Genomic DNA, 22,957 nt, shown 5'->3' with positions numbered 1-22,957 from the left:
AAATTCAGTTGGGCTGCAACTTCTTTTGAGGAGACAGATGGATTGTTTTATTGCACCTAATTAACAATAAATTATTAAATGATGAATAGATCAGTAGTTGTAATCATGTAAAATTTTTACTGCTTGCAAAATTGCCTACTCATATTCATTGGGTCTATCACCATATTGCTGTCTACATCTTTTAAAAGAACCATATTCGCCCAAGTTTTTATGCAGCAAAGAAAAATACCTCAAACTAGGTTGTTGCCGCTCTGGATAACGCTGCAAGTATGTTGCAGCAGCCATATGTGGGCATTTCGATGAGAAGTGTAGTAAATTTGCATCATATCTCTTTGATCTGCACTTGAAAAAGGCATTTTCGCAATACAACTAGCATAAACCTAAATGACACTACATGAAATAAGTCAACCTTTTGTTCACAACAAAAGAACGTTTTGTTTTTCCAAAGCACTCTTCTCAAAAAATTAAAAATTGTATTTTTAGGAGAAATGTGATACTGTACCACTATGTGTGATATATCGTTGTAAAGAGAAAAAAAGACGTAATCTCGAAATGTGAAAATTCAAAATGGCGCTCATTAGAAAAACTAAAGTTGCCACGTGTTTCTCAGTCATCTTGAAAGTTATTAAAAACAGGATGTCATATTTGAAATCTCCATTACAAAGTGTCCGAATAATGTGTTAATTAGAAATGGGTACTACGATTAGTTTATCATAAAAAAATTAAAAACGAAAATCAGACATTTTCGTTTTTTTGCGATAACTTCAAAACTATTAAAGATATTTCAAATTTCTCTTCAGATTCTTATTCAGCACGAAAATTGGCAACTTTGCTCTCATTTAACCAACTTTCTATCTCTTAAGATAAGTGAGATCCACTCGAAAAATGGACACCGTGTATATGTTCCTAAATCAGATGTTCATTGGTTACGGATCTGGCGGTCAAGTATGAAACGTTGGACATGTAAATTAAATTGTTTGGGGCTAAGCTTTTTAAATGAGTTTGGTAGAGAATTGTATAGATGGGCAATGTTATAACTATAGGAACGCTCATAAAATACCGTTTTATGCATCGGCGGAGTGATCAGCATCGAAAACCTGGTATTGGAACTGAAATTGATTTTCTCATACAACCACTGTGGAGATTTATTGAGAATTATTTTGTGGTATAAGGAGGCAGCGTGCACAAGTCTCCTGTTCTCCATATTTAACCAATTTAGTTCATTTAATTTGTGGGAGACATGTGCATATCGCCTTAAACCATAAATTAATCGAATGCATGAATTTTGAATTTTTTGAATCTTGTATTTGTCAGCAGCATCTAAACATGATCTATAGAGAGTATCACAATAAGTGAATTGCGAAAGAACCAGTGACTCACAAAGCATAATTTTAAGGTGTTTACTAAGACAGAACCGATTATTGAATATTAATTTTAAATTTAAATAGGCTTTCCTCACCATTTCAGATACGTGCTTTTTAAATCTGAGATCAGAATCTAGAACCACTCCAAGATTTTTTACTTAGTCTTGGACATGTAACGGCATAAATTTCTACAGCAACCTTATACCTACTTCTAACATTACTTTTTCCAAACAACAGCGCTAGCGACTTTGAAGGATTAATGTATAATCCATGTTCTTCAGACGTACGAACAATTCTGTAAATATCATAATTCATGTGCTTAATAGCCTGAGCGATGTTGTCATGGGGAAAGTCATAATGAAGCTGCGTGTCATCTGCGTATTGATGAAAATTGGCGTGTTGTAGACATTTATAAAAATTGGAGGGGTATAATATGAATAATAGAGGACCCAGAATAGAGCCTTGTGGGACCCCACAGCAAATCGGTAGTGCATCAGATTTAGTATTATTTAGTAGTACCAGTTGCATACGATTTTTAAGATAATTTACCATCAACGTACTTGCATCCGAGCTTAGGCCAACATAATGTAATAAAACTTATTAAAATTTCATGACTAATGGTGTCGAAGGCCTTGGAAAAGTCAAGCGTTACTAATAGGGAGAGTTTATTTTTATCACTTGCTGCGAATATATCATCCGTTAAGTTTAGCAGTGCCGTGGCACAACTATGGCCTTTTCTAAAACCAGACTGTGTTTTAGGTAGAATCTGATACTTTTCAGTATGATGGTATATTTGAGAAGCTATAACCTTTTCCAAGACCTTTGACAATACAGGAAGTACACTGATAGGGTGTAAGTCATTAAAACTTGTAGGGTTACTGTTTTTGGGAATAGGTACCACCTTAACAATTTTCCAAATATCAGAAACAGAGTTACATGTAAGACACGCGTTGATGATATGTTATATATGGAATTAAAAATTGACAGCACAACAAAAGCATGTCAACACTTATTCCATCTTCTCCAATGGCTTTGGACCTAATATTGTAAAGTATGCTCTCTATATCAAAATCAGACATTTTTGAAAAAGTTAATGTGTTTTGAAAGTTTAAGAGGCGATTATTTCTGTAAAAATTAATTAATTCTTTATTAGACTGCTGGGGTTTAAAAACAAATGCTTCATTTATTAAATTTGGTTGGCTTAAATGTGGTGGGATTGCTGCATTATAAGAAGAGTAAATCTTTAAGGATTTTAATTCTTTCCACAGATTGCATGTTTTATTTGTACGTATCATATAATTTAAATATGCCTTTTTTTGTTTTTGGTTCTTTTAAATTTAGTTTAAAGTTAGCATTACACAGGCGTTATAACCAAATTTTTTATACTGCGCATGCGCAAACCCAAAAAATATCGGTATGCACGGAATCCTTGAACCAAGCCCTTTCAAATGAGCCCTATATCGCCCAAATCGGTTCAGTGGTGTAGAAGGAGTACGTGTTACGGACGGACAGACGACAAAGCAGCCAATAGCGATTTTTCACTGTGAGGAAAATACGCTAATAAAAAAAGGAGTAGATACGACCATCGAAATGAACCAATGGAAAAGTCTCTACTCATACAAATAACCAGTAATGCCGCGAGTTCACGCAAAATAACGGCGCGAAGCCAGATTTTAAATATTCAAATTAAAATCTCATGTGACTAACCTGCGTTGGATCATCAGACGTTGAGAAACGGCACACATTACTGTACTCATCCCTGGGTTCAACATAGATAACATGCCCTACGTTCGCAGTACAAATTACAGTGCTACAATAACGTAACACCACAGTCCGTTGCGCGTCGATCGGTCCGGCGGTAAAATTTCGTAAGAACGGACTTCCGGTGACGTGCTGAGATCCGACCATTACGGTAACAACGTACTGGCCGGCGTGTCGAACCATAAACTTAACTTTGGCGAGGTTCGCGCCGTTGGGGTCCGTCGGCGAGCCGAGTTCGGTAATGATTGCCATCTGGGAGTACTTTGTTTAGCTTCCAATTCGGAAAACGAATACGTTACCTTTTTGCTACCTTCCGATACGTCAATGGAAAGCTGATCGGTATCACAGATGGGGTAAGGCTGACCATTGCGTTGAAAGAAATATATTACAAAACACACAGTTTGACCTACGGGATATGGATCGCTCCAGTGAAACACAACCTTGCAATTGGAGGGCATTAGGTATTTTCCAGTTACGTATTGTAATAAGGAATGTTTCGCTTCGGGTGCAAGAGACGGTTGAGTCATAGCAGCTAAGGTGACCAGCCCTGCGATACTTACAGAGACCACAAGCATTCCTCCTAAGAAATAAATAAGTTACAGCAATCTCTGGTGATTGTTTACCCCATGTCCACGCGTCTTGATGATTGCTCGACTTTACAACTTCCGACCAAAGGTCAGCCTTTAAGGTATCTAGATGTTGTTTATTGATAGGTAACGACTGACGTGCGGCCGACCATTGCGAAAAATCTTTGGTGAACACTTGCTGCGCTTTCGAATCTTCCAACCAGTACACATCCTCCAAGCTGACCACTTCCAGCGTCAGCAGCCTTCGGCGGCGGAAATTGAATTTCATTTAACCGCTTTGAAAGTGCGACACGTACCTGGGATAGTAGTTCTGTAAGTTGTACTTCGCAAGCCATTGCCGCAACACAAGTCTCTGCTGAAGGAGAACGGCGGCCTTCTGTAGACGCTGTTCATCTGGAGCTGGTAATTCTGGTAGGTTATCTACTTGTCCACATTGCGTAAGTTGTGAAATACCTTGAAAAAATGAAATAAATATATTAGATCAAAATCATATTGACCTGATGGTTATCATTGTATAGAAATCGAAACGTCGGTCGTCCAAACTAAAATCGGTCAGCCTCAGATCTTAAAGGCTCCTTTTAACGCCTTAATAAATAAAATAGATAGTTTATTTATCTTTTATCATAAAAATACATTATTAGTCATATACAGGGTGTTTTTTTGGGAGCTTTAGTTAAACGTTTCAGGGAAAGTAAAATAGGTAGGTTTTTAAAAATTTGTACCTATTTGTACTCTGAAGGCCGAATCGATGTAAAATATTTTAAAAATGGTCGCACGTCCGGAAACACCGGACTTCGTTATTTTAAATGGCAACCATTTTTATTGCATTTTTGGATTCTATTACATTAAAAATATTTTAACCAAGATTCTAACTCGAACTGGCCCACTAAAAAACCGAGACGTATAACTTCTCAGAAAACTGTTGGCATATACCAAGCGGCTCAGTTCGTCGTTGGACACTCTGTATACTGTGTAGGAAAATATTTTAAATTCTAAGCCTATGAATAGCGTAAAGATAGGCATGATTTATATATTATTATTATTTGTCTCTCTCTCTTGTTCTAGACCCTCAACTGGCTTGCGCCCAATAAAGGAAGCGGGGAACGGACGTAAAAGAACGTGAAGTGGGATAATGTTTGAAGCAGTCATGGTGGAGAAAGAAGAGTATTCAAAGAAAGCTCTAGCTCAGAAGTTGGTGATGGGGGCAGGCAGGAGGTTAATTTTGCAATTCAGCTATAATGGAGTTTTTCATAAGGGCACGGAATGATTAATTTTCTGTCTTTTTCATCACAACAAAAGTGCTCCTCCGGATATAGCCCATTTAGGCAGTAAGAAATAGCAAACATTTTTTTTGCAAAAGGTCATCCATGACTTTGGGTAGGTCCTCAACTTTATGTAATAAAATAGAATTAAAATTAAGAGACCTTTTGACATTCCAAAGATCCAAAAAAATATGCGTGACCGTTTTCAAAATTCATCACATACCAGCGCGAACTTTACTAATAATCACTTCGGTAATGAAGTAGTTATAAGAACCCAATAATATTAAACACAATTCAACTTGCTGATATGGCAAACGGAAAGTTTCTAGAAAGACCACAGACATTCTCGAGAATTCCCGAATATATTCATGCGAAGTCAGCATCTCGGATAGAACGCGTCACATGCGCTTTTGTTTCTTATCGCCGACGACTAATATTTTCTGGCGCCTCGATTGCGGCTGCTGGCGCCTCGATGTCTGGGACATTCACTACAATATCCTTTTCTTTTAAGTTTTGATACAATATTCCGAGCAATATTCAGAACAGTCGATCTATACTCGTTTCTGATAGCTCTTTTTCTCTAACAGAATCATTTATAAGGTTTTTCTGTCTTTCTTTTACCTCAATATACCAAAAATCCTTCTTCTCCAACTTCAGAAGAGCGGCAGAAATATTACTTTTTCAGAATGAAGCGCCTTTGCTATTCAAACTTCATAAATTTTTCAATCCAACATTCATATTTGCCCTCCATTTTGAAAGATTTTCAGAAGTCGGACAACTGCAAATTTGTCTCAAAGGAAACTCGTACCAACATCTTCATTATTGTTATGTAAGAGATTTTGTGACTTTGTTTTATATCAATTCGGACAATAGTGACTTAAGTGGGGATTTGTATGCCTGCAAATTTCAACATGGTCATATGTAGCGCACACTTATACAGAGTGATCAACCCAAGGATCAACCGACACGGCATACCGATACCGGTCGGTATTGCTATACCGGAAGGCCAATACAGATAAAATATCCGCGTACAGTACAACCTCGTTAATCCGAATAGATTCGGATCACCGCCCTTTCGGATTATCAAATTTTCGGATTATCGCGAAACTAGTGAAAATAATAAATTTGAACACAAGCATTAAGAGATAAACTTTATTCTTTTCAACGTCTTCAGGGGTGTCATCGTTGTTACGAGGAACGAAATTATTTCGGACTATCGCGATTTCGGACTAGCGTGTATTCGGATTATCGAGGTTGTACTGTATAGGCTATTATTTTTAAGTAGGCGGGGTTTCCGAGGTGTTGGTTATTTTAGGGCGCAAAGGACTTCCTTCATTGCTTGAAAATTGCCACCAGCATTTGTTTTAATTTCCCCAGCATTGCATCTCAGGTCCCTTTGTGCCTGATAGTCACATGACGCGCCAGACAGCGTATGAGTGCTTTTGGTGTCTGCGATGTTTTGAGATCTGCGCATGCGCTAAGTTCAAAATTGTTCGATTTGGTTCTGTTTGTCGACGGAAACAGGTCTGTTTATCGGAAACAGGTTGGCCGAGCAGAAACGAGTCTGTACCAGAAACAGGTCAGTTAAGTAGAAATAGGTCTATTAATCAGAAACAGGTCAGTTCAACAAAAACAGCATTGTTCAGGACACCGGCGTACGCAAAGGGGGGGCTGAAGGGGCTACAGCCCCCCCCCCCCCGAAATAATCGACTTAACTACTCAGCGGCACATCCCGTAAGTCGTCAGTCATGGTATAATTATTTAAATGCCAAGCGACAATAAAAATGTTGCAGTTGCTGGAAAAACTACCTTACTTTTTCCTTCACTTACTTGATCTTGCGAATGTGTACGACATACGTGAAAATTTACATACTTTGGTCTTAATTCTCGAGTTTCAGCCCCTCCCGAAAAAAAAATCCTGCGTACGCTACTGGTTCAGGACGAGGTTCAGGAGGTTCGTTTAACCGACCTGTTTCTGACAAACAGAACCGAATCCAATGATCTTTGTCAGCCTTGTGGAATAACTTAATTATTGCAAAAAAATAATTTTCCCAAAAGAGGCAATCGCCACCCGCCCCCCGTCATCAGTCTGAAACAATTTTTCAACTTTTCGAATTGTTACCATCTCTTTCTCGCTCATGAGTTGACATGTGACAGAAAATACAGAACACGTTTTCCTTTTGTTTCACAAACTACCTAATGACGTAAAGATCACCTGTACTTTCTTACAAGCAAAAAAGTAAAAAAAAGTTTCAAAATCAAAGGCTCAGACGGGCTCCCTGGACCCCGCTGGACCCCAAATAAGCGATTGCAAATTTCAGTTGCACGTTGCAGTTAATGAACACGGAGTAATCCGTACTAATCTAATGTACCATATAAACAAGTCGGTTTTTGCGATGATCTATCTCGTGCTGGTGTAACACCCTGTATATTGATGACCCAAATTACAAAATAAACAACAACATGACATAAATAAGGATCGCGTGTGAGTGATAGAAATTGTGTTGATTCGTATAAGAAACAAATTAGAATAATCGCACCTACATCGATTTCAAACAACCTTCAAATAATGCCGCGCATTGTTGACGTTGTGTTTCTATGGCAACCCGGCTTGGACAAGCTATAGAATTTACAAATTATAAACAAAATGTTAATGATTGCGATACGATTTTAAATCGATGCGATAAGTTGTGCCGTTTATTCATAGTGAAAGTGAGGGTAGCAAAAACTCGAAGAATCTTACCAGAAGAGGCACTATCGGACGGTTGTATGGTCATACCAATTGAGCAAATTTCACTTTCTGCATTCCACATTACGAGGCAAGAACGCACGTGGGATATGTGTTTTGTCAGCTAACCGAATACATCATTATTCACGTTGAAGCTTGGCAAAGTAGAAGATTGGGGAAAATTTCGAATTTTAAACGCGTAAAGGCGAAGAGCATTGCAGGAAATATAGGGTAAGGATAATAAACAAAAAGTTCAGGTAACGAACCGACCCGATTAAAACTAGGGACTGCGGTATTTTAACCCCAGTCCCTGGTAGGCACGCGCACAAAAGGGGAGGAATTACCTTTAAACTCAACACTTCGATCTGTGTAATTATTCAAATGCATAATTCTCCCAAAGCTCGCGTGACCCGTTCTCGTTAGCCTAATTAGCGCTAAATTTCTACGTAATTACCTTTGTTTTTAAAAAGTTGTTTATATTTGGAAAATGAATTCTGTTCCAACCACACTTCCAGATCTAAAGGTATAAGAGTGGCATTTTCCTCGGCACGTGAATTACGAAAAAATTTTATTATACAAATTAAACATATTAAGAAAATTATCACTATACACAAAACTTTGGCACAACTACAAGTAGACATAGCAAATTTACATGTTAAAAAACCATTGTAAACATGAATTTTTTGACAAAAGTGTCACTGACACACCTGTCAAGTAGACACCCCATCCGCGCTAATTTGTAAATGGCAACAACGTCCTCGCTCCTCTTTCAGGTGCTGCCCTCGCTCTTCGATTCGCCGAACAAGTTCAAATTCAAAAAATGTTCCGCCCGGACGAAAAGATAACCAACGACAACGATGACGAAAACAAATACATCGCGTACGTCGGCATGGAAGATCTCCTGGAGAAACTCAAAATATTAAACTACGAAGTGGAACTCATCGCCGAGCTCAAGATGAAACCCATCCATAAGTACGCAATTCGTTTATCGGCGCGTTTACGCCATCGCGTTTGTTCCAGGTATTACTTCGTGACGTCGAAAAATCCGGGCGAGCAATTTTACCTGTTCGCGTCTGTGGCGGCCTGGCTGATTAGGAAGTCGGGGCAGTCGATTGAAACGCCGCAGGAGTACGACGATCCGAATATTGTCATTACTAATATTTTGGACAAGCTTCGCGAGAATGTAGGTCATTTGGTTTATAGTAAAGTAGTATTTAAGCGAGCACTACATGGGGAAACGAGGGTTTTTAACAATGTTTTATGGCCTGCAGGAGGTGGGCATGTTAAAGTCGGAAATAAGTAGTTGTAGTATCAGTGTAACAGATAAATGAACGGTTCAAAATTCGTTTTTGAGTGAATTTGAGAATATTTGGAAAGTTGCGCTAATAGGTATGCGTTGTGTGTTGCCTATACAGGGTGGTGACTGCGTAACGCATCATAGGGATTTCAATGTAAAATTCATTAACATGCGATTATTGGCTCCCCAAATTATTTTAGAGCAAAAATGTATTAAAGTTTTTTGTAAAAAATCAACCGTTTTAGTTTTCAATTTTTTTCATATAAAGATGGAAAATTGGAAAAATAAAACCCGGATCTTTTTCAATAATCTGCGATGCCATGGAATTTTCTAAAACAAAAAGATATCCAGTTATCAATTAGCAGCATTCGAATGGATTTTATGATCGACTTGGTTACTGTCTTGCAGTTAATGGCGACTTATTCGAACATTTATTGTAAATTGCTATATTAGGAAACCGTTTTTAGTAATTTGGTCTTTCTTTATGTTGAATCCGCTGTTCTAAATATAATACTTTTTGATAGAATTTCATTTGTTTTATAGCAGACATTCCATGGCATGACGGATATTGGCGTAGTTTTTGTATTATAAAATTCCATGTCATCACAGATTATTGAAAAAGATGGGGGTTTTATTTTTCCAATATTCCGTCTTTATTATGCAAAAACATTGAAAACTAATCCTGTTAATTCGCGTAAAAAATTTTTTTCCTAAAAAAACCTTCATACATTTTTGCTCTAAAATAATTTGGGGAGCCAATAATGGCATGTTATGAATTTTACATTGAAATCCCTATGATGCGTTACGCAAGTCACCACCCTGTATAATCTCCAGACATTGTTGTAGGTGCAAAGGATTCCCAGAGTTCTTTTATAAATTGTATATGTTACCGGCATTTTTGGCGCACGTTTTTTTTTACAGGAAATGAGAGAGCTAATCTCTTGTGATGTATTATAGTTCGAGTGACCGACCGGAACCTGACGTTATTCGGTGCGTTCTACCTGGGACACACTGTATATGTATAAATTGCAAGTAAATCATTGTTAAGGTGACCCAATAAAAAAAACAAAATTAAGAATACCAACGCAACCACCAAAAATATCGTACCACTCATCGGGCAAATTCGAGGACCGTACGGGTGTTGTGTCACCAGTCGCAAGACGTTCAGGCGAAGAGAAAATAGCTGTTTTAGGGGTAAGACAGTTTTCGAGTGTGGAACGAAGAAAAAAGGAATTACCGATTGGGGATGTATAGAAACGCCTCAAAAGCTGCCATTCGATTGTACAGGGTGTCCCACGTTTCGAGACTATATAAGTAATATGGGCGTCATGTGCTCTTTTTGGGTCAAACGTAAATTGGTAAAATGTGCACTCGCTTAAGAGATGCGGGGAGAAAATAAAAAAATCAGAATCAAAGGAACCGTCAGGCCTAACTTCATTTCTTACACCTTATACAGGGCCTTACAAAAACTGTGAACTGAGTAATGCAGCTGGTTTCTATGACTAAAAGTAAGAAAAAAAATTTAAATAACCATATGGCCTAAAGTGGCTCGTTACTGCTACTTGAAGTTTTTTTTTATCAAAACGATAACAATACATCCTGTATATTTTAATCTGAAATGATATGATGTTAAATTCTCATTTAAAAAATATATCACGCCAGGGATGATCTTCAAAAAAGATTCAAGTGATTCAAAATATTTAACAAAGACTCAAGAAGTATAAAAAAAGGTTTAAATGATTCAAAAAAATACACAAACATTTCAAACAGATTGTTACATTTTTGAAATCTTTTTAAATCAATATAGAATTTTTTTGAATTTATTGATGTTATATTTTTGAAAAAATAATGCTATTTTTTAGATTAAAATATACAGGGTGCTCCATTAAAAAAATTAGGTGAGGTCTTACAAGTTTTTTAGCTGTCCCAGTATACTTATTTTGTAAACGGCGGATTGTTTAAGTCATACAGAAAGTTTTATGATTTGCGATTTTGTGAAAATTTTTCTGTAAGTATCTCTTTTTGACTAAGAAAATATAGAATAATTCTGAAATTGCCCCTTCCTGATTTTCACCCGTATCTCTTAAGCGAGCGAATATTGTAAAATTTTGGTTTTGCCATTTTAAGTTTGGCCCAAATTATTTGTTCGGATAGCACTAACGATTATGAACATACCCTATAAAAGTGTTGAAAAAGGGGACACCATACATCTCGCTCGTCCGTTTCCACCCCTCTAACACTAGGGCAAAGTGGAAAGGTGGGATCGGCGAGGAGAGCATAGCGCCTCTTGGAGGGGTGGTGGCAGAATCTGTTTTACGTTCATCGTCGAGAATTTAGGTATTCGTTATGATGGGAGGGAGGTAAGAATTTTTCTAAGAGACAATTTTTGGAGATTGGTCGGTTATAGGTTATGTACTCTTTGGTTATAGTTACCATTTAGGATGTCGACGTAGGGCATGTTTCCCCTCCATAAATTCTAAAGGGCAGGTGGTGGGCGGTGAATGCTAAACCAAAATTAAAGCGCACAGCAATTTCTCTAAGCGGGAACAGTAAAATCGGATTCGGTAGTGGTATCTACGGGAAAGCAAGTGCAGAAAGGTGAAACAATACCCCCCCCCCCCTCCCGGATAATTAATGAAACGGAAAGTAACAAAAAGCTTACTTTGCAATAATTAACCGGAGGGGTAGAAATTGAAAACGTAGCTTGCGAAAATTGGTCTTACAATTCCAATTAATTAAGAGCGCTTCTTTTGAAACCACTCACGACGATTAAGACGCTCCTTATATTATGCTAGTAACTCCCTCCACCCCGGAAGTGGTCACTTAACTACTACGTTCTACGTTAATTTATCATACCATCTCTAACTTTTTCTTTCAGAACGTTACCATAGATTTTTCGTTGAGCAAACTAAAGCAAGGTGTTGGCGAGCATGTCGTTTTCGTTCTGAACACTTTGGCCGACAAGGCTCTGTCATACGTCGGTTTTCAATGGAAAAAGTTGGTAGGTCTTCATGCCGGACGAATCTAACACAATAGTTTTTAGGCCAAAGACTCCCGAAGAGAAAGATGACGAAACCGAAGTGATCGACGATGAGTGCGAGATAATCCTCGATCGCGTTGAAGAGGAAATGTTAGCGGCGTACAGCGACGACTCCGAGGAGGAAAATATTTTTAATATGAACAACCTTAACGGAACAAAAAACGGTCATAATCACGAATTTGATATCGGCGAAAATGTCGATGTCGAAGCGTGGAAGCTGGAGCTGGAACGTGTGTTGCCATATCTAAAGGTGACAATCAAGAATGATAATCGAGACTGGCGCGCGCATTTTGAGCAGATGAAGAGCTATCGCACTAGCAACGATAACTCGTTGAACTTCACCAAAACGCACTTGGACAAATTGCACAAGGACATTGTGGTGACCTTGGAGAAAATTTCCAATCGGGAGCGCTACCTCAATAAAGAGCTGGAGCCGGTTCTCGACGAGTATCGGTTACTGCAAGATCAACTGTCGAAGGTTAAGGAAAACTATCAGAATATTAATGGGGGAGTGATGGAACGGACGCGACACTTGGCCCATTTGTCCGAAAAGATCGATACACTTATACAGCAGATGGAGGAGCGAGGCAGCTCGATGACTGATGGAAGTAGGTAGCAAGGCGGGCTTATGTTATCATTGAAACAGTGGTAACTTCAAGCTCGTCATGTAGGTGTTGAATTTGATTTAATTCCAAGACTCTCTTTAGTGAGGACGCACTGTATGAGGTGCCATTTTTGAAAAATCTTTGTGAATAACTGCGATATCACCGAAAAATTGAGAATGTCAAGTGTCTATGGGCACTTTTTTTTGAGAATCTGAATCTGTTATCAGAATTTCCATAACATGTTAGATGTAGAAGCAGCAGGCTACTACTTTCTTAGTTCTTATGGACGCCATATTGGAGTTTTACGGAATGAGATAGAAAACAAAAAAAGAACTTCATTTGAATGCATTGCCATCATAGCCATGTTGATTCAGCATGATCTAGTTACCCGTGGATGTTTTGTTGAGAAACGCGAACCCTCGCTGACACCCGCCTGCAAACTGAGAGACGGTGCGCGAGGGGGGTGGGGGTGGGGGTTCATCTAACCTCAGGCATCCTTAGACATAAAAGGATAAATGGAAGAGCTGAAAAGCAAATTCCGGCAGGCGCAAGTGTGTCAAAGTATCAAAAAACTGTCAATTTTTGACTTTTGCCGTATTATGACTAAACTATTGTATTTTTTTATGTTAACGTGATTAATTCTCCAAAGCATTTTTAGAAGAAAACGGCACTAAAGCATCGTGTACGTACACCCTTAGTGGGGTGTGGTGCCACTGGTGGTTTTCATTAAAAAATAAATTTTCGCCTTTTCAAACGTGAACTTTGGCCTTTATTCCTGTAGCACACTGTGTACATTTTTGAAACAGGTCTCATTTACGCAAAAAAATTAAATAATTCAATAATCTTTGCTTGAGTGGTGACTTCAAATTTACTTGCAGCTTTGCAGACCTGACACTTGACAGAAATGATTAAAAATTAACCCCCGTAACGCTATAAATTATAAAAATAAAGCAGGACGAACATCCGTTTAACCTTGGACTCTCGAAACCCAAAATATACCTTCTTCCCACACACCCTTTATCATCTCTTTACCAAATTTGTGAATGGAGTAAAATGAAAATATTTTCGATGAAATTACATTTTCAAACTTCAGTCTTCCTTTCTCAGATAAAAATCGATTCAGCTTGTCGACGGACAGCCTGTATGTGTAGTATCTAATGGCAAAATAATAAATGCGATCGATAATCTCTGCACCAAATCATTATAAATACGTCTTCTTGCAGCACCCTTGGTCAACATTAAGAAGGGCATCGCGAAAATAAAAGCGGAAATTTCGGAAATGGACGTCAGAATCGCCGTTCTGGATTGCATTTTGCTTCAATCGAAGATGAAGGAGAAAACGTTGTTAGAGCATGACCTGTATAAGTCTACGAAATATGTTTAATTCCATTATCCGAATAAAGATTAGTTATGCGCTTTGTTTTTAAATTTGGCGGTTATTAATTAAGACAGAAAATAAGGTGTGGCGCCACATTCGCAATTTTCTTTTCGGCTTACCTTGTCATGACAGTGGCGTAGTTAATTTGCGTTTACGTGAGGGAGGTTGTCCATTAACTATACGCGTGGAATTGTAAGCGACGCCAATGCGCCAAATCCTTGGACTTGGTGTGGGCGATCACCTCAATCGGTATTTCCACTGTAGCAACTTACCCTTAAAACTTCTAGTTGAATTCACGTCTTCGGTGAGTACGTTTCGCGTTCAAGCGTCGGTACAGTTCATCGTTGGTGTTGTTTTTAATTGAACAGTTGAAGTTAGTGATCATTTTCACAATCGCCGTAGTTTCTCTAAGACAATACGGGTGAAAATTAAATAAATCAGTCATTAATTAGATGTTTTTCGAGGTATTGTTGTTGTTCCGGGGTCCGGAATGCGTTACTTTAACCCGAACACAAAGGGTTGCCCGTCTCTCCGCGGCGTCATTTTATTATAAAAAGTGAATAAATAATCGAGTGGTGGCGATGAGCAACTGGTGAAAGAAAAATTTGCTAATGGCAGTACCGGGAGGCAGGGGCGGCTCTGCCTCCTCTGCAGGACCTTCCTCAAATTCAGTCTCGTTTAAGCCCATCGAAGTTCCCCAGGCCCTACAGAATGGGGAAAAGTTCATCAAATGGGACGAGGTAAGTCGTTTTTGCTAAAAATATTCGTGCTTCGGAACCTGTTGCAGTTCGTTCATTTATTTTTAATATCGCCCGACCACGCCGTGGTCATTTTAAATTTCTCGCTTGTTACAATAACAAAAACCCCCGGCTTGATAATGTTAACTTTTAATTTTCAAAATGGCACGGGAATTAATGGCGTGACGCCAGATTGAGCTTAAAAGGGCAACGCAGTTCTAGCCTAATTTGCACATTTGCCCTTTTCTTTATTTAAACACTCGCGTGCCTCGTACTCCCCGATCAATATTTGTTAAGAAAAATAACGTGTAAATTTAACAGGCCAATTAGTATATCTACAAAACGGGGGCTGCTCCGCGAGATGCACCTGTTTCGCGCTCTGTAAATATGATCGATAATATTGTAAATAATTGGCGCGTTTCCGTATTTGTGTACTTGTCGTGACGCGATAAAGTTATCTAACTATCGAAAGTGAACAAGATTTTTTTTGTAATTGTGCGATGCTAACGAGGCAAGGTTTATCTACCAAATATTACATATGTCAACTTATTCGAACTAATTAACTAAGTAGTCGTATTTATAATTAATTAATATTATTTCAAGGCAATTTCGAAGCACTACAAACAAGATAAATATAGATACTTTTTGCAATTGCATTCTTTCTATTTTTTTAAACAAATAACAATTGTGTAATTTCTACATACCTAATTACATTACGTGGAAGTGTTGCCCTTTTACAGTGCACGTTAGTGATGCTTTTGTTCTGTTGTTTTCCTACCTTACTTTCTACAGGTGTTCGCTCCTTCTTGCCTTGCCTGCAAGAGGCATTTTTACTATAAAACTCCCAAAACGACTCTAATAGCAAGGTTTTCTGTTATTCATGAAAAAAATTTCATTGAACGATTCGGTCATGAAAATAAATTATTGTTCACAGGCCACTTCGTTTTCTTGAAAACTCGGTTTTTGTTTACCAGAAGAAGCTCCACCGAAAATTACGATAATGGCAAATAGTTCTGTCCGTCGAAGCAAGAACAGTCGTTTGCCGTGAAAGCAATTTTTCAAAGCGGTAGTTATGTAGTAGCTGAATTAGCACGCGGCTTTTTCTTATAGGGCTACGGCTACCTAAAGAAAAAGCTACACCTTTTGTATAACTGAACAGAAGATCCTCCAGGAAGTAAGAATCCCCCAGCAGATGTTCCGTGATGTAATGGTACATTTTAGACATTGCGTTCAAAAATACATTGATCCAGATAGATATCTTATCCCTTACAATGGCGTAACTACATATCCTTTTTCGGCTAATAAAAAATGTGCTCATCAAACAAATCCGTTACAAACTGTGGAAATACGGATGCGGGCGTATAACAAAAGCGTAATCACATGTTCCTTTTTCGATTCGGGTGAAGCAATAACAGACCAGTTATAAATTTTGCATTTTTCATGTGAAGTTAGCAATAACACGTAGGCTTTTGTTTCAGGAATAATTTTCAAGTTTATAGTCGTTTACTTTAGGTATACGAAGGCGATACCTCGGGCGTTACGGTTGTTTAGACAAGTATAAGTATTCAAATTTTGCCTTGGATTTTAAATCGACACAAATCAACCCTTAAATATTGTCAATAAAGTTTATACACATCGGCTTCTTTTTACCCATGTGAAGTTGGCGTCGCCCACATAAAATAATCTGACAAAAATGTGTCCACAGTCAGTGCTACGTTAGTGCTCCAGGACGAGACCCAGGATAAAAGATATAAAACCTGGTATTAGTACAGGCGGTAAGTGCATCGGTCTAAACATTTTGGGGGGGAAAGCTGGATTTTGTTGAAATGTCTCAGGTTAGGTGTCTCGAATAACGTACTAAAAGTCCAGACCCCCAACTGCGCCGCTCATCGAGCTGTGGCACGGTTTTGCCCCCCAAAATCAGTTTTTCGTTAATATCTCGAAATGTAGCAGGCTTAGAGAAAAACTTTTGAAACAAAAAATGTTCCTCGTAAAATTTCCTACACGATAGCTTACTTGCAAGTTAGTCCAGGCCTAACCGATAGCCTACAGCGTTCGTTTGAGTAGTCTAATATTGAGTTCTTTGATGATTTTTTGTACTTATGGTTGTATGGACGCCTAAATTGATGAAAGACGTACTTCTCACTTATTGTACCATAGGATAGCCGATTTGAACGTTAATTTAAGAAATTTCATCAACATTCTGTTTCCTCTCCATTTTTGCACCTGATGAAAGCATCGGTAGGCGTGGAGACTGAATGCAGCGGCAGTAGGCGACGCTCAACGTATGAGACGTACTTCTGACATGTTACCTTGTATGTCTCACCTCGCTCCCACAGAATTTTACGAAGCAGGAAGCCACCATCAATAACGTAAGTTGACTTAGTTTTATCATATTGAGTCAAATCACTCTCTGGGAAGATTTTATAGAGTGTAGATTTGACACATTTTCGCATCCCTTTCTCGTCAAACAGCGCCAAGGGGTATGGTGCCAATTCATACTCCAGGTATTTCTTCAGTTGAGCGTCACTTTTCTTCAAAATTGAAATCCTTTTAAACAGTATTAACGGATCCACCAGACGGTTTTCATCGCGCACTTTCATTGTGTTGAGAGCTTTCATGGTGATCACGCAGTCGCTTCTTCTCATTTTAACGGCTGAAAATTTCATTCCATGAAATAGAAAGAGTGTACACTGCAGGTAGACTGACATATGACCCTGTTCTCTGTCTATTCACTGCAGGAAATTCGCGAAAAACTCGATATTAGACTACTCAAATGAACGCTGTAGGCTAACGGTTAGGCCTGGGCTAACTTGCAAATAAGCTATCGTGTAGGAAATTTTACGTGGAACATTTTTTGTTTCAAAAGTTTTTCTCTAAGTCTGCTACATTTTCGAGATATTAACGAAAAACTGATTTCGGGGGGCAAAAACGTGCCACAGCTCGATGAGCGGCGCAGTTGGGGGTCTAGACTTTTAGTACGTTATTCGGGACACCTAACCTGAGACATTTCAACAAAGTCCAGCTTTCCCCCCCAAAATGTTCAGATTGACGTTTTTTGTGTACTTATCGCCTGTGCTATATCAAAATTTAAGTTTTTTTTTTTTTTTTTAAATTTTTTTTTAAATAAATAAACGTTTAATGAAAATAATAGAACAATAACAAATTACATATAAGAACGGGGTTTTAAAACATAATAAATTTCATCAAAAGAATTACAAAAAAAAGGTAAAGTTCCTAAAATACATTCGGCATTGCCTTTTTGAATTTCTATACCTATCCGTTGGTAAATAAACTGGGTTGAGCGGGACTCTCCTGTTTTTTGCCTGAGTCTTTTACCAATTGCCGCTGTCATCATTTTGGCTTCATTTCCCCGCGGACCCATGGTTTCTACAGCGAATCCGTTAAAAATAAAAGTAGGTTCTAAAGCAGCGTAAGTATTTTTCTTTCTGCGTTCAATATACAATATACTGACGCTTGCAAATGCCCAATTTTTCTTACATAATAATAATAACCAAAGGACTTCCAAGCAAGGGCGATGTTCAGTGCAGCAGAAAAACCGCTGCCTGTTCTTACACTTAACCCTAGAAATTATTCCGATACCTAGTATAGACATATTCTATTTGGTATGAAAACTAATTAGAATTACTAAATTAAAATAAATAAAAAAGTATGAATGTGAACTAGAAAAAAAAATAAATGTAACAAACAAAAAAAATAATATTTGAAGTTTAGGCACGTGACTGATTTTCAAGCAGGAATTTCCGTAGCTTACACTTGAATGAAATTAAAGAAAGTTTTTTAAGGTTTTCGGGTAAGTTATTGTAAATACTTGCAATGCAATAGGAAAAGGAACGTTTAAAAAATTGAGTAACATGTGTTGGCGGTGTTAATAGCCCCTTAAACCTTAAATTCAGATTATGGACATCCGTCCTAAAGGTAATCTTTTCATACAGATAAGATGGCGACCTGTTGATTATAATATTATGGAATACCGTGGCAGCATGCAAAAACCTCCGATTTTTCATATTAAGCCATTTTAATTCCTTTAATTTGTAACTAATTGGTTCAAATTTCCTGACTCCAAATATAAGTCTTAGACAGGAATTTTGCAGCAATTGTATCTTTCTTATATCTGCTGAGTCAAGGAAGGGGCCATAGACAGTATCACAATAATTTAGACCAGACAGCACCATGGCGTTACATAGAGTAGCTTTCTGCATACGAGTAAGCAAGTGTCTAGTGCGGTAAATAATCTTCAAACTCGCATAACCACGTTGTATACATCGGGATATATGATTTTTAAACCGCAGATTTGAATCAACCACTAACCCCAAATTGTTTACACAATCTTCTATGGATATTGCCTTTCCACCTATGGCTATTTGTACGTAACCCTTCGCTTCTAATCTATGTTTATCCCTACCAAAGAGAATCTCTTGTGTTTTGACCGAATTAAGGAAGAGCCCATGATCCTTCGAAACATTTGCAATACGCGTTAGATCTTCATTAATTCTATGGCATGCTAACTGTACTTCCGATGGGTCAAAAGAGTAGTATAACTGCGCATCATCCGCATAGAAATGAGAAGTACAATGCTTTAGTGCAAGGGGAAACGTAGAAATATAGATGTTGAACAAGATTGGACCCAATACGGAGCCTTGCGGTACACCGCAACTAGTGTGAAGAAATTTAGACATAATACCTGCAGTCGACACCGCTTGGACTCTATCCTCCAAATAACTAATCATAAACTTCCTGGCTGTATGTGATAGTCCCGAGTAATGTAAGATGGAAATGAGCAGTTTGTGGTTAATTGTGTCGAAAGCTTTCGTAAAATCTAACAACACCAGAGTAGTCAAGTGTCCCTTATCTGAAGCAATCATTATGTCGTCCACTATTTTTAGCAAGGCTGTAAATCGAATTATCTTGCATGCATACAAATACAGGGGGTTCTATTTAAAAAATGTACCATTTGGGCGCCCTCGAGGGCCACATTTCTATAAGAAAAATTTTTTTCCGGGTCGATCTGAGACAATTTTTTTTTCGGAGCTCAAAAAAAGGCAGTGTATAACCTTCCTTTTTTACCAAAAATCGACTACACCAAAATTTCTCGGGAAAACACTTTTTCTTATTAATTTTGGTGCGCAGAATACAAAACAATTCGTACTTTTTCGATCAGACTTCTCAATCAAAAGTTATAGACTAGAAACCAATTTCGAAAGAAAATTCAAAGGTCTGTAACTTTTGAACTAATAGCTCAATCTTGGAACTGTTTGAAATTATGGATTCTACAGGCCACATCTCGGGCGCCCTACTTTGTGGGCGCATCCTGTATAATTCCAAATATTTTTAAAATGTGGAGAAATTCAACCATATCATAATACAAAAGCACTCTATCGAAAAATCTTATCTTCAAGGCATTAAGTTACTCCGCGCAATCGTTGACTCACCCTGTACATACAGTAATACATTATAGATCTGTTCATTTTAAGCAGACAAGTTCCTAAAAATGTGTTCAATTCTCAAAGGTAACTAAGACAAGTGATAACATCAAAGTTTAGGATATTTTTCACTCTTTTCAAGAACTCCAAAATATACAGGGTGGGCCGTATGAAAAAAATTTAGTTAGGGTCGTCTAAAAAAACCAAACACCTAAGAAAGATTTTGCCAAAATCAATTATCTTTTATAATAAGAAAGTTATAGTCCGTCGGATGGAGAGCGAAAAGTCTTCTAGTTTCGGAACTAAAAAAACTGAGGTATAACCAAATGGAATCTTTACCATTTAAAAAGGGATGTTTTTTTACATAGAAAATGGGAATTGACGACTCTCTCCATTGGTCGAGACCAAAGATATAGGCAAAAAACGTGAAAAAAATGGAAATCAGTATTTTTAACTTTGAACACTCATAACTTTTTTTCTAAAGAAGGTAGAACGACATTTTTTTTTCTAGTTTTATTCAGATTTCAATTTGCTTTCTATTGGTATATCTTCATTCGAACAATTTTATTAACTGTATTAAACAAAACAGTAATATTTAAGACGCGATAACAAATTTCCAATATTTCTTTAAACTCACCGCATCGTAACTTTTTTATGAAAACAGCTTTTTAAATGTTTTTTTTTTCAAAAACTGCCCAATTTAATGGACTTCATTTTGTCTCGATTAATATGTGGTCTATTTGTAAAAGTAAAGCCGGTAGCGGCTCTCAAATGCTGGAACGCGTAACTCTACTGGCTCCGCGAATTGCATATACGATACGTACGCGCTTTGTATTGGTTTTAGTTTATTGCTGCAACGTTTGTGGTGGCTTTACTTAATAAAATAATTTCAATATTTTGTGGTAGATGGTATTAATTTAGTTGTTAAAATTGCTGAATAAGACAATTTCATGGTTAATCATTGAATGTTTAGCGGTGTTCGTCTCGTTTTTATTCACATCTTTGATGTTGAATCGAAAATATCAAGTGACGTATCCTTTCCTGTACTTCCGCGGGCATAGGAATCCGATATGCCTAGATGTGAAAATATAGGGATTGCATTGGAAGCATTTTTTTGGGATTAGTGATTGATGTCGCTCCATGTTTATTTTTAAAATAAAATTAATCGATGGGGTTACAAAATTAAAACATTTGTACCTACCTTATTATATCTACCACACATACTATTGTAGATACTGTTCAAAAGTATTTTGGAATCACTATAGCTAGCATTTGATAATGGAACGGAAGGCGTGTTTATTCTGTCTGGAAGCTGAGAGTGCCGAAAATGTAATGGTGAAAAAACCTACTGTTTCTGGTTTTCAAACAATATTATGTGCAATAGAAGAAATGACAATATTAAAAAAAAAATTTTAGATCTGAAAAATGATCTACTTGCCCATTTTACGCCCATATTATATCCGTTTCATATTTCTTGCAGAAAATCGTTTTGCAGCAAAAATAACATTATAAATGCAAACAGAGATTCAGGTGATGGGCCTTCATGCAGTATTAGAAAACCAAAAGATCGCTTTAATATAAATTTAATACATGTAATTTAATAATTTAATACTTATAGGGTATGCCTAAAGGGAGTACCTTATAGCAAGATTCTGAATTTTTTCAAGCTTCCCAATTAAACATTTATTGTTACATGTAAAATAGACAGAACACCCATAATCAAATTTAGATAAGATCAGTGTCTTATAGATGTCAAGTAGTATCTTGGCGTGTGCTCCCCATTTTTGATGGGCTAAAACTGATTACATTTAGGGATTTTCTGCTTGCAGTTACAATGTTCTGTATATGTTTAGACCATCTTAATTCTCTGTTAAATGTTAACCCCAGAAACTTGACCTCTTGGGGCACACTTATTACACGACCATTCATGAATAAGACTGGGTCATAGTGTGGTTTGCGAAGTCGACAAAAGTGTAAGGCCTTTGTCTTCTCTTCTGACAGCACAAACCCAACATTTTTGGCGTTTTCCCAGATTTTGTTTATTGCGCCTTGTAGTTTGCGGGTTATGACACCGACTGAATAGCAAATCATCAGGTCATCGACGTATAGACATTTATCTATTTCCTCATCAACGTCTAGAGCTATTTCATTTATGGCAAAACAGCAAACAGCTTAGTGTTGGCCCTTGTGGCACTCCATTTTCCAAAACATGCTCTTTTGAATAGGCGTCACCGACTCTCACGCCAAATGTTCTGTCTTCTAAAAATGACTGTACAAATTTTGGTAGGTGCCCACGTAGGTTACACTTGAACATGTTTTTCAATATCCCGTACCTCCATGTCATATCAAATGCACCTTTGATGTCAAAAAAGACTCCAATTAGGTGCTCCCTATTGTCAAACGTCCTGAGAATTTGGTCACTTAACCTGCCGAGATGGGTTTTAATTTAGTTTTCTATTAAAAATTATAATCTCGTAATAATATATTATTATTGCATAATATATTTATAGTTCCCACAAGTTTCTGTTATTTTGTGAAATAGATTATTGAAAAAAAATTAACGACATAATTTTAATCACACTTCATCGTGATGACCGAGTTGTGAAGAGCGTCGAACTAACCGCGTAAGGAGGTACGCGCTCCGGCAGTTGAAAGCCGCTACCCGCTTTATTTTTACACACAGACCACATATTAATCGAGACAAAATGAAGTCCATTAAATTGTGGAGTTTTTGAAAAAAAACCATTTAAAAAG

At 37.6% G+C, this 22,957-nt stretch overlaps 2 protein-coding genes across 3 annotated transcripts in view; one reads left to right on the top strand and one right to left on the bottom strand.

Moving 5' to 3' along the window:
* LOC116167792 (apoptosis-resistant E3 ubiquitin protein ligase 1-like) overlaps positions 1 to 8,448 on the bottom strand; it is a 151,829-nt gene extending 143,381 nt beyond the window's left edge. Inside the window, exons 1-5 of one of the 2 annotated variants that reach the window (XM_031483315.1) lie at positions 8,157 to 8,448; positions 4,009 to 4,165; positions 3,749 to 3,954; positions 3,425 to 3,705; positions 3,072 to 3,377 (exon numbers count right to left, since the gene is read on the bottom strand). In XM_031483315.1, coding sequence (XP_031339175.1) covers positions 3,072 to 3,377; positions 3,425 to 3,705; positions 3,749 to 3,954; positions 4,009 to 4,165; positions 8,157 to 8,343 — 1,137 coding nt within the window. In that variant the 5' untranslated portion in view covers positions 8,344 to 8,448. Of the gene's footprint in view, positions 1 to 3,071; positions 3,378 to 3,424; positions 3,706 to 3,748; positions 3,955 to 4,008; positions 4,166 to 7,717; positions 7,852 to 8,156 lie in introns of those variants that run through there. The other variant, XM_031483316.1, reaches the window with a different exon arrangement.
* On the top strand, positions 7,797 to 14,072 carry LOC116167796 (intraflagellar transport protein 57 homolog). Its single transcript, XM_031483325.1, has 6 exons — positions 7,797 to 7,933; positions 8,476 to 8,674; positions 8,723 to 8,885; positions 11,878 to 11,996; positions 12,043 to 12,647; positions 13,868 to 14,072. The coding sequence occupies exons 2-6, from the start codon at positions 8,523 to 8,525 to the stop codon at positions 14,026 to 14,028; spliced, it is 1,200 nt and encodes a 399-aa protein (XP_031339185.1). The 5' UTR covers positions 7,797 to 7,933; positions 8,476 to 8,522; the 3' UTR covers positions 14,029 to 14,072.
* Positions 14,073 to 22,957: the final 8,885 nt, after the last annotated feature.

Source organism: Photinus pyralis, unplaced genomic scaffold (genome assembly GCF_008802855.1).
Source record: "Photinus pyralis isolate 1611_PpyrPB1 unplaced genomic scaffold, Ppyr1.3 Ppyr1.4_LG4, whole genome shotgun sequence".
Lineage (NCBI taxonomy): Eukaryota > Metazoa > Arthropoda > Insecta > Coleoptera > Lampyridae > Photinus > Photinus pyralis.
Note: the sequence above shows the minus strand (reverse complement) of the source record. Positions and strands in the feature narration are given on the sequence as shown.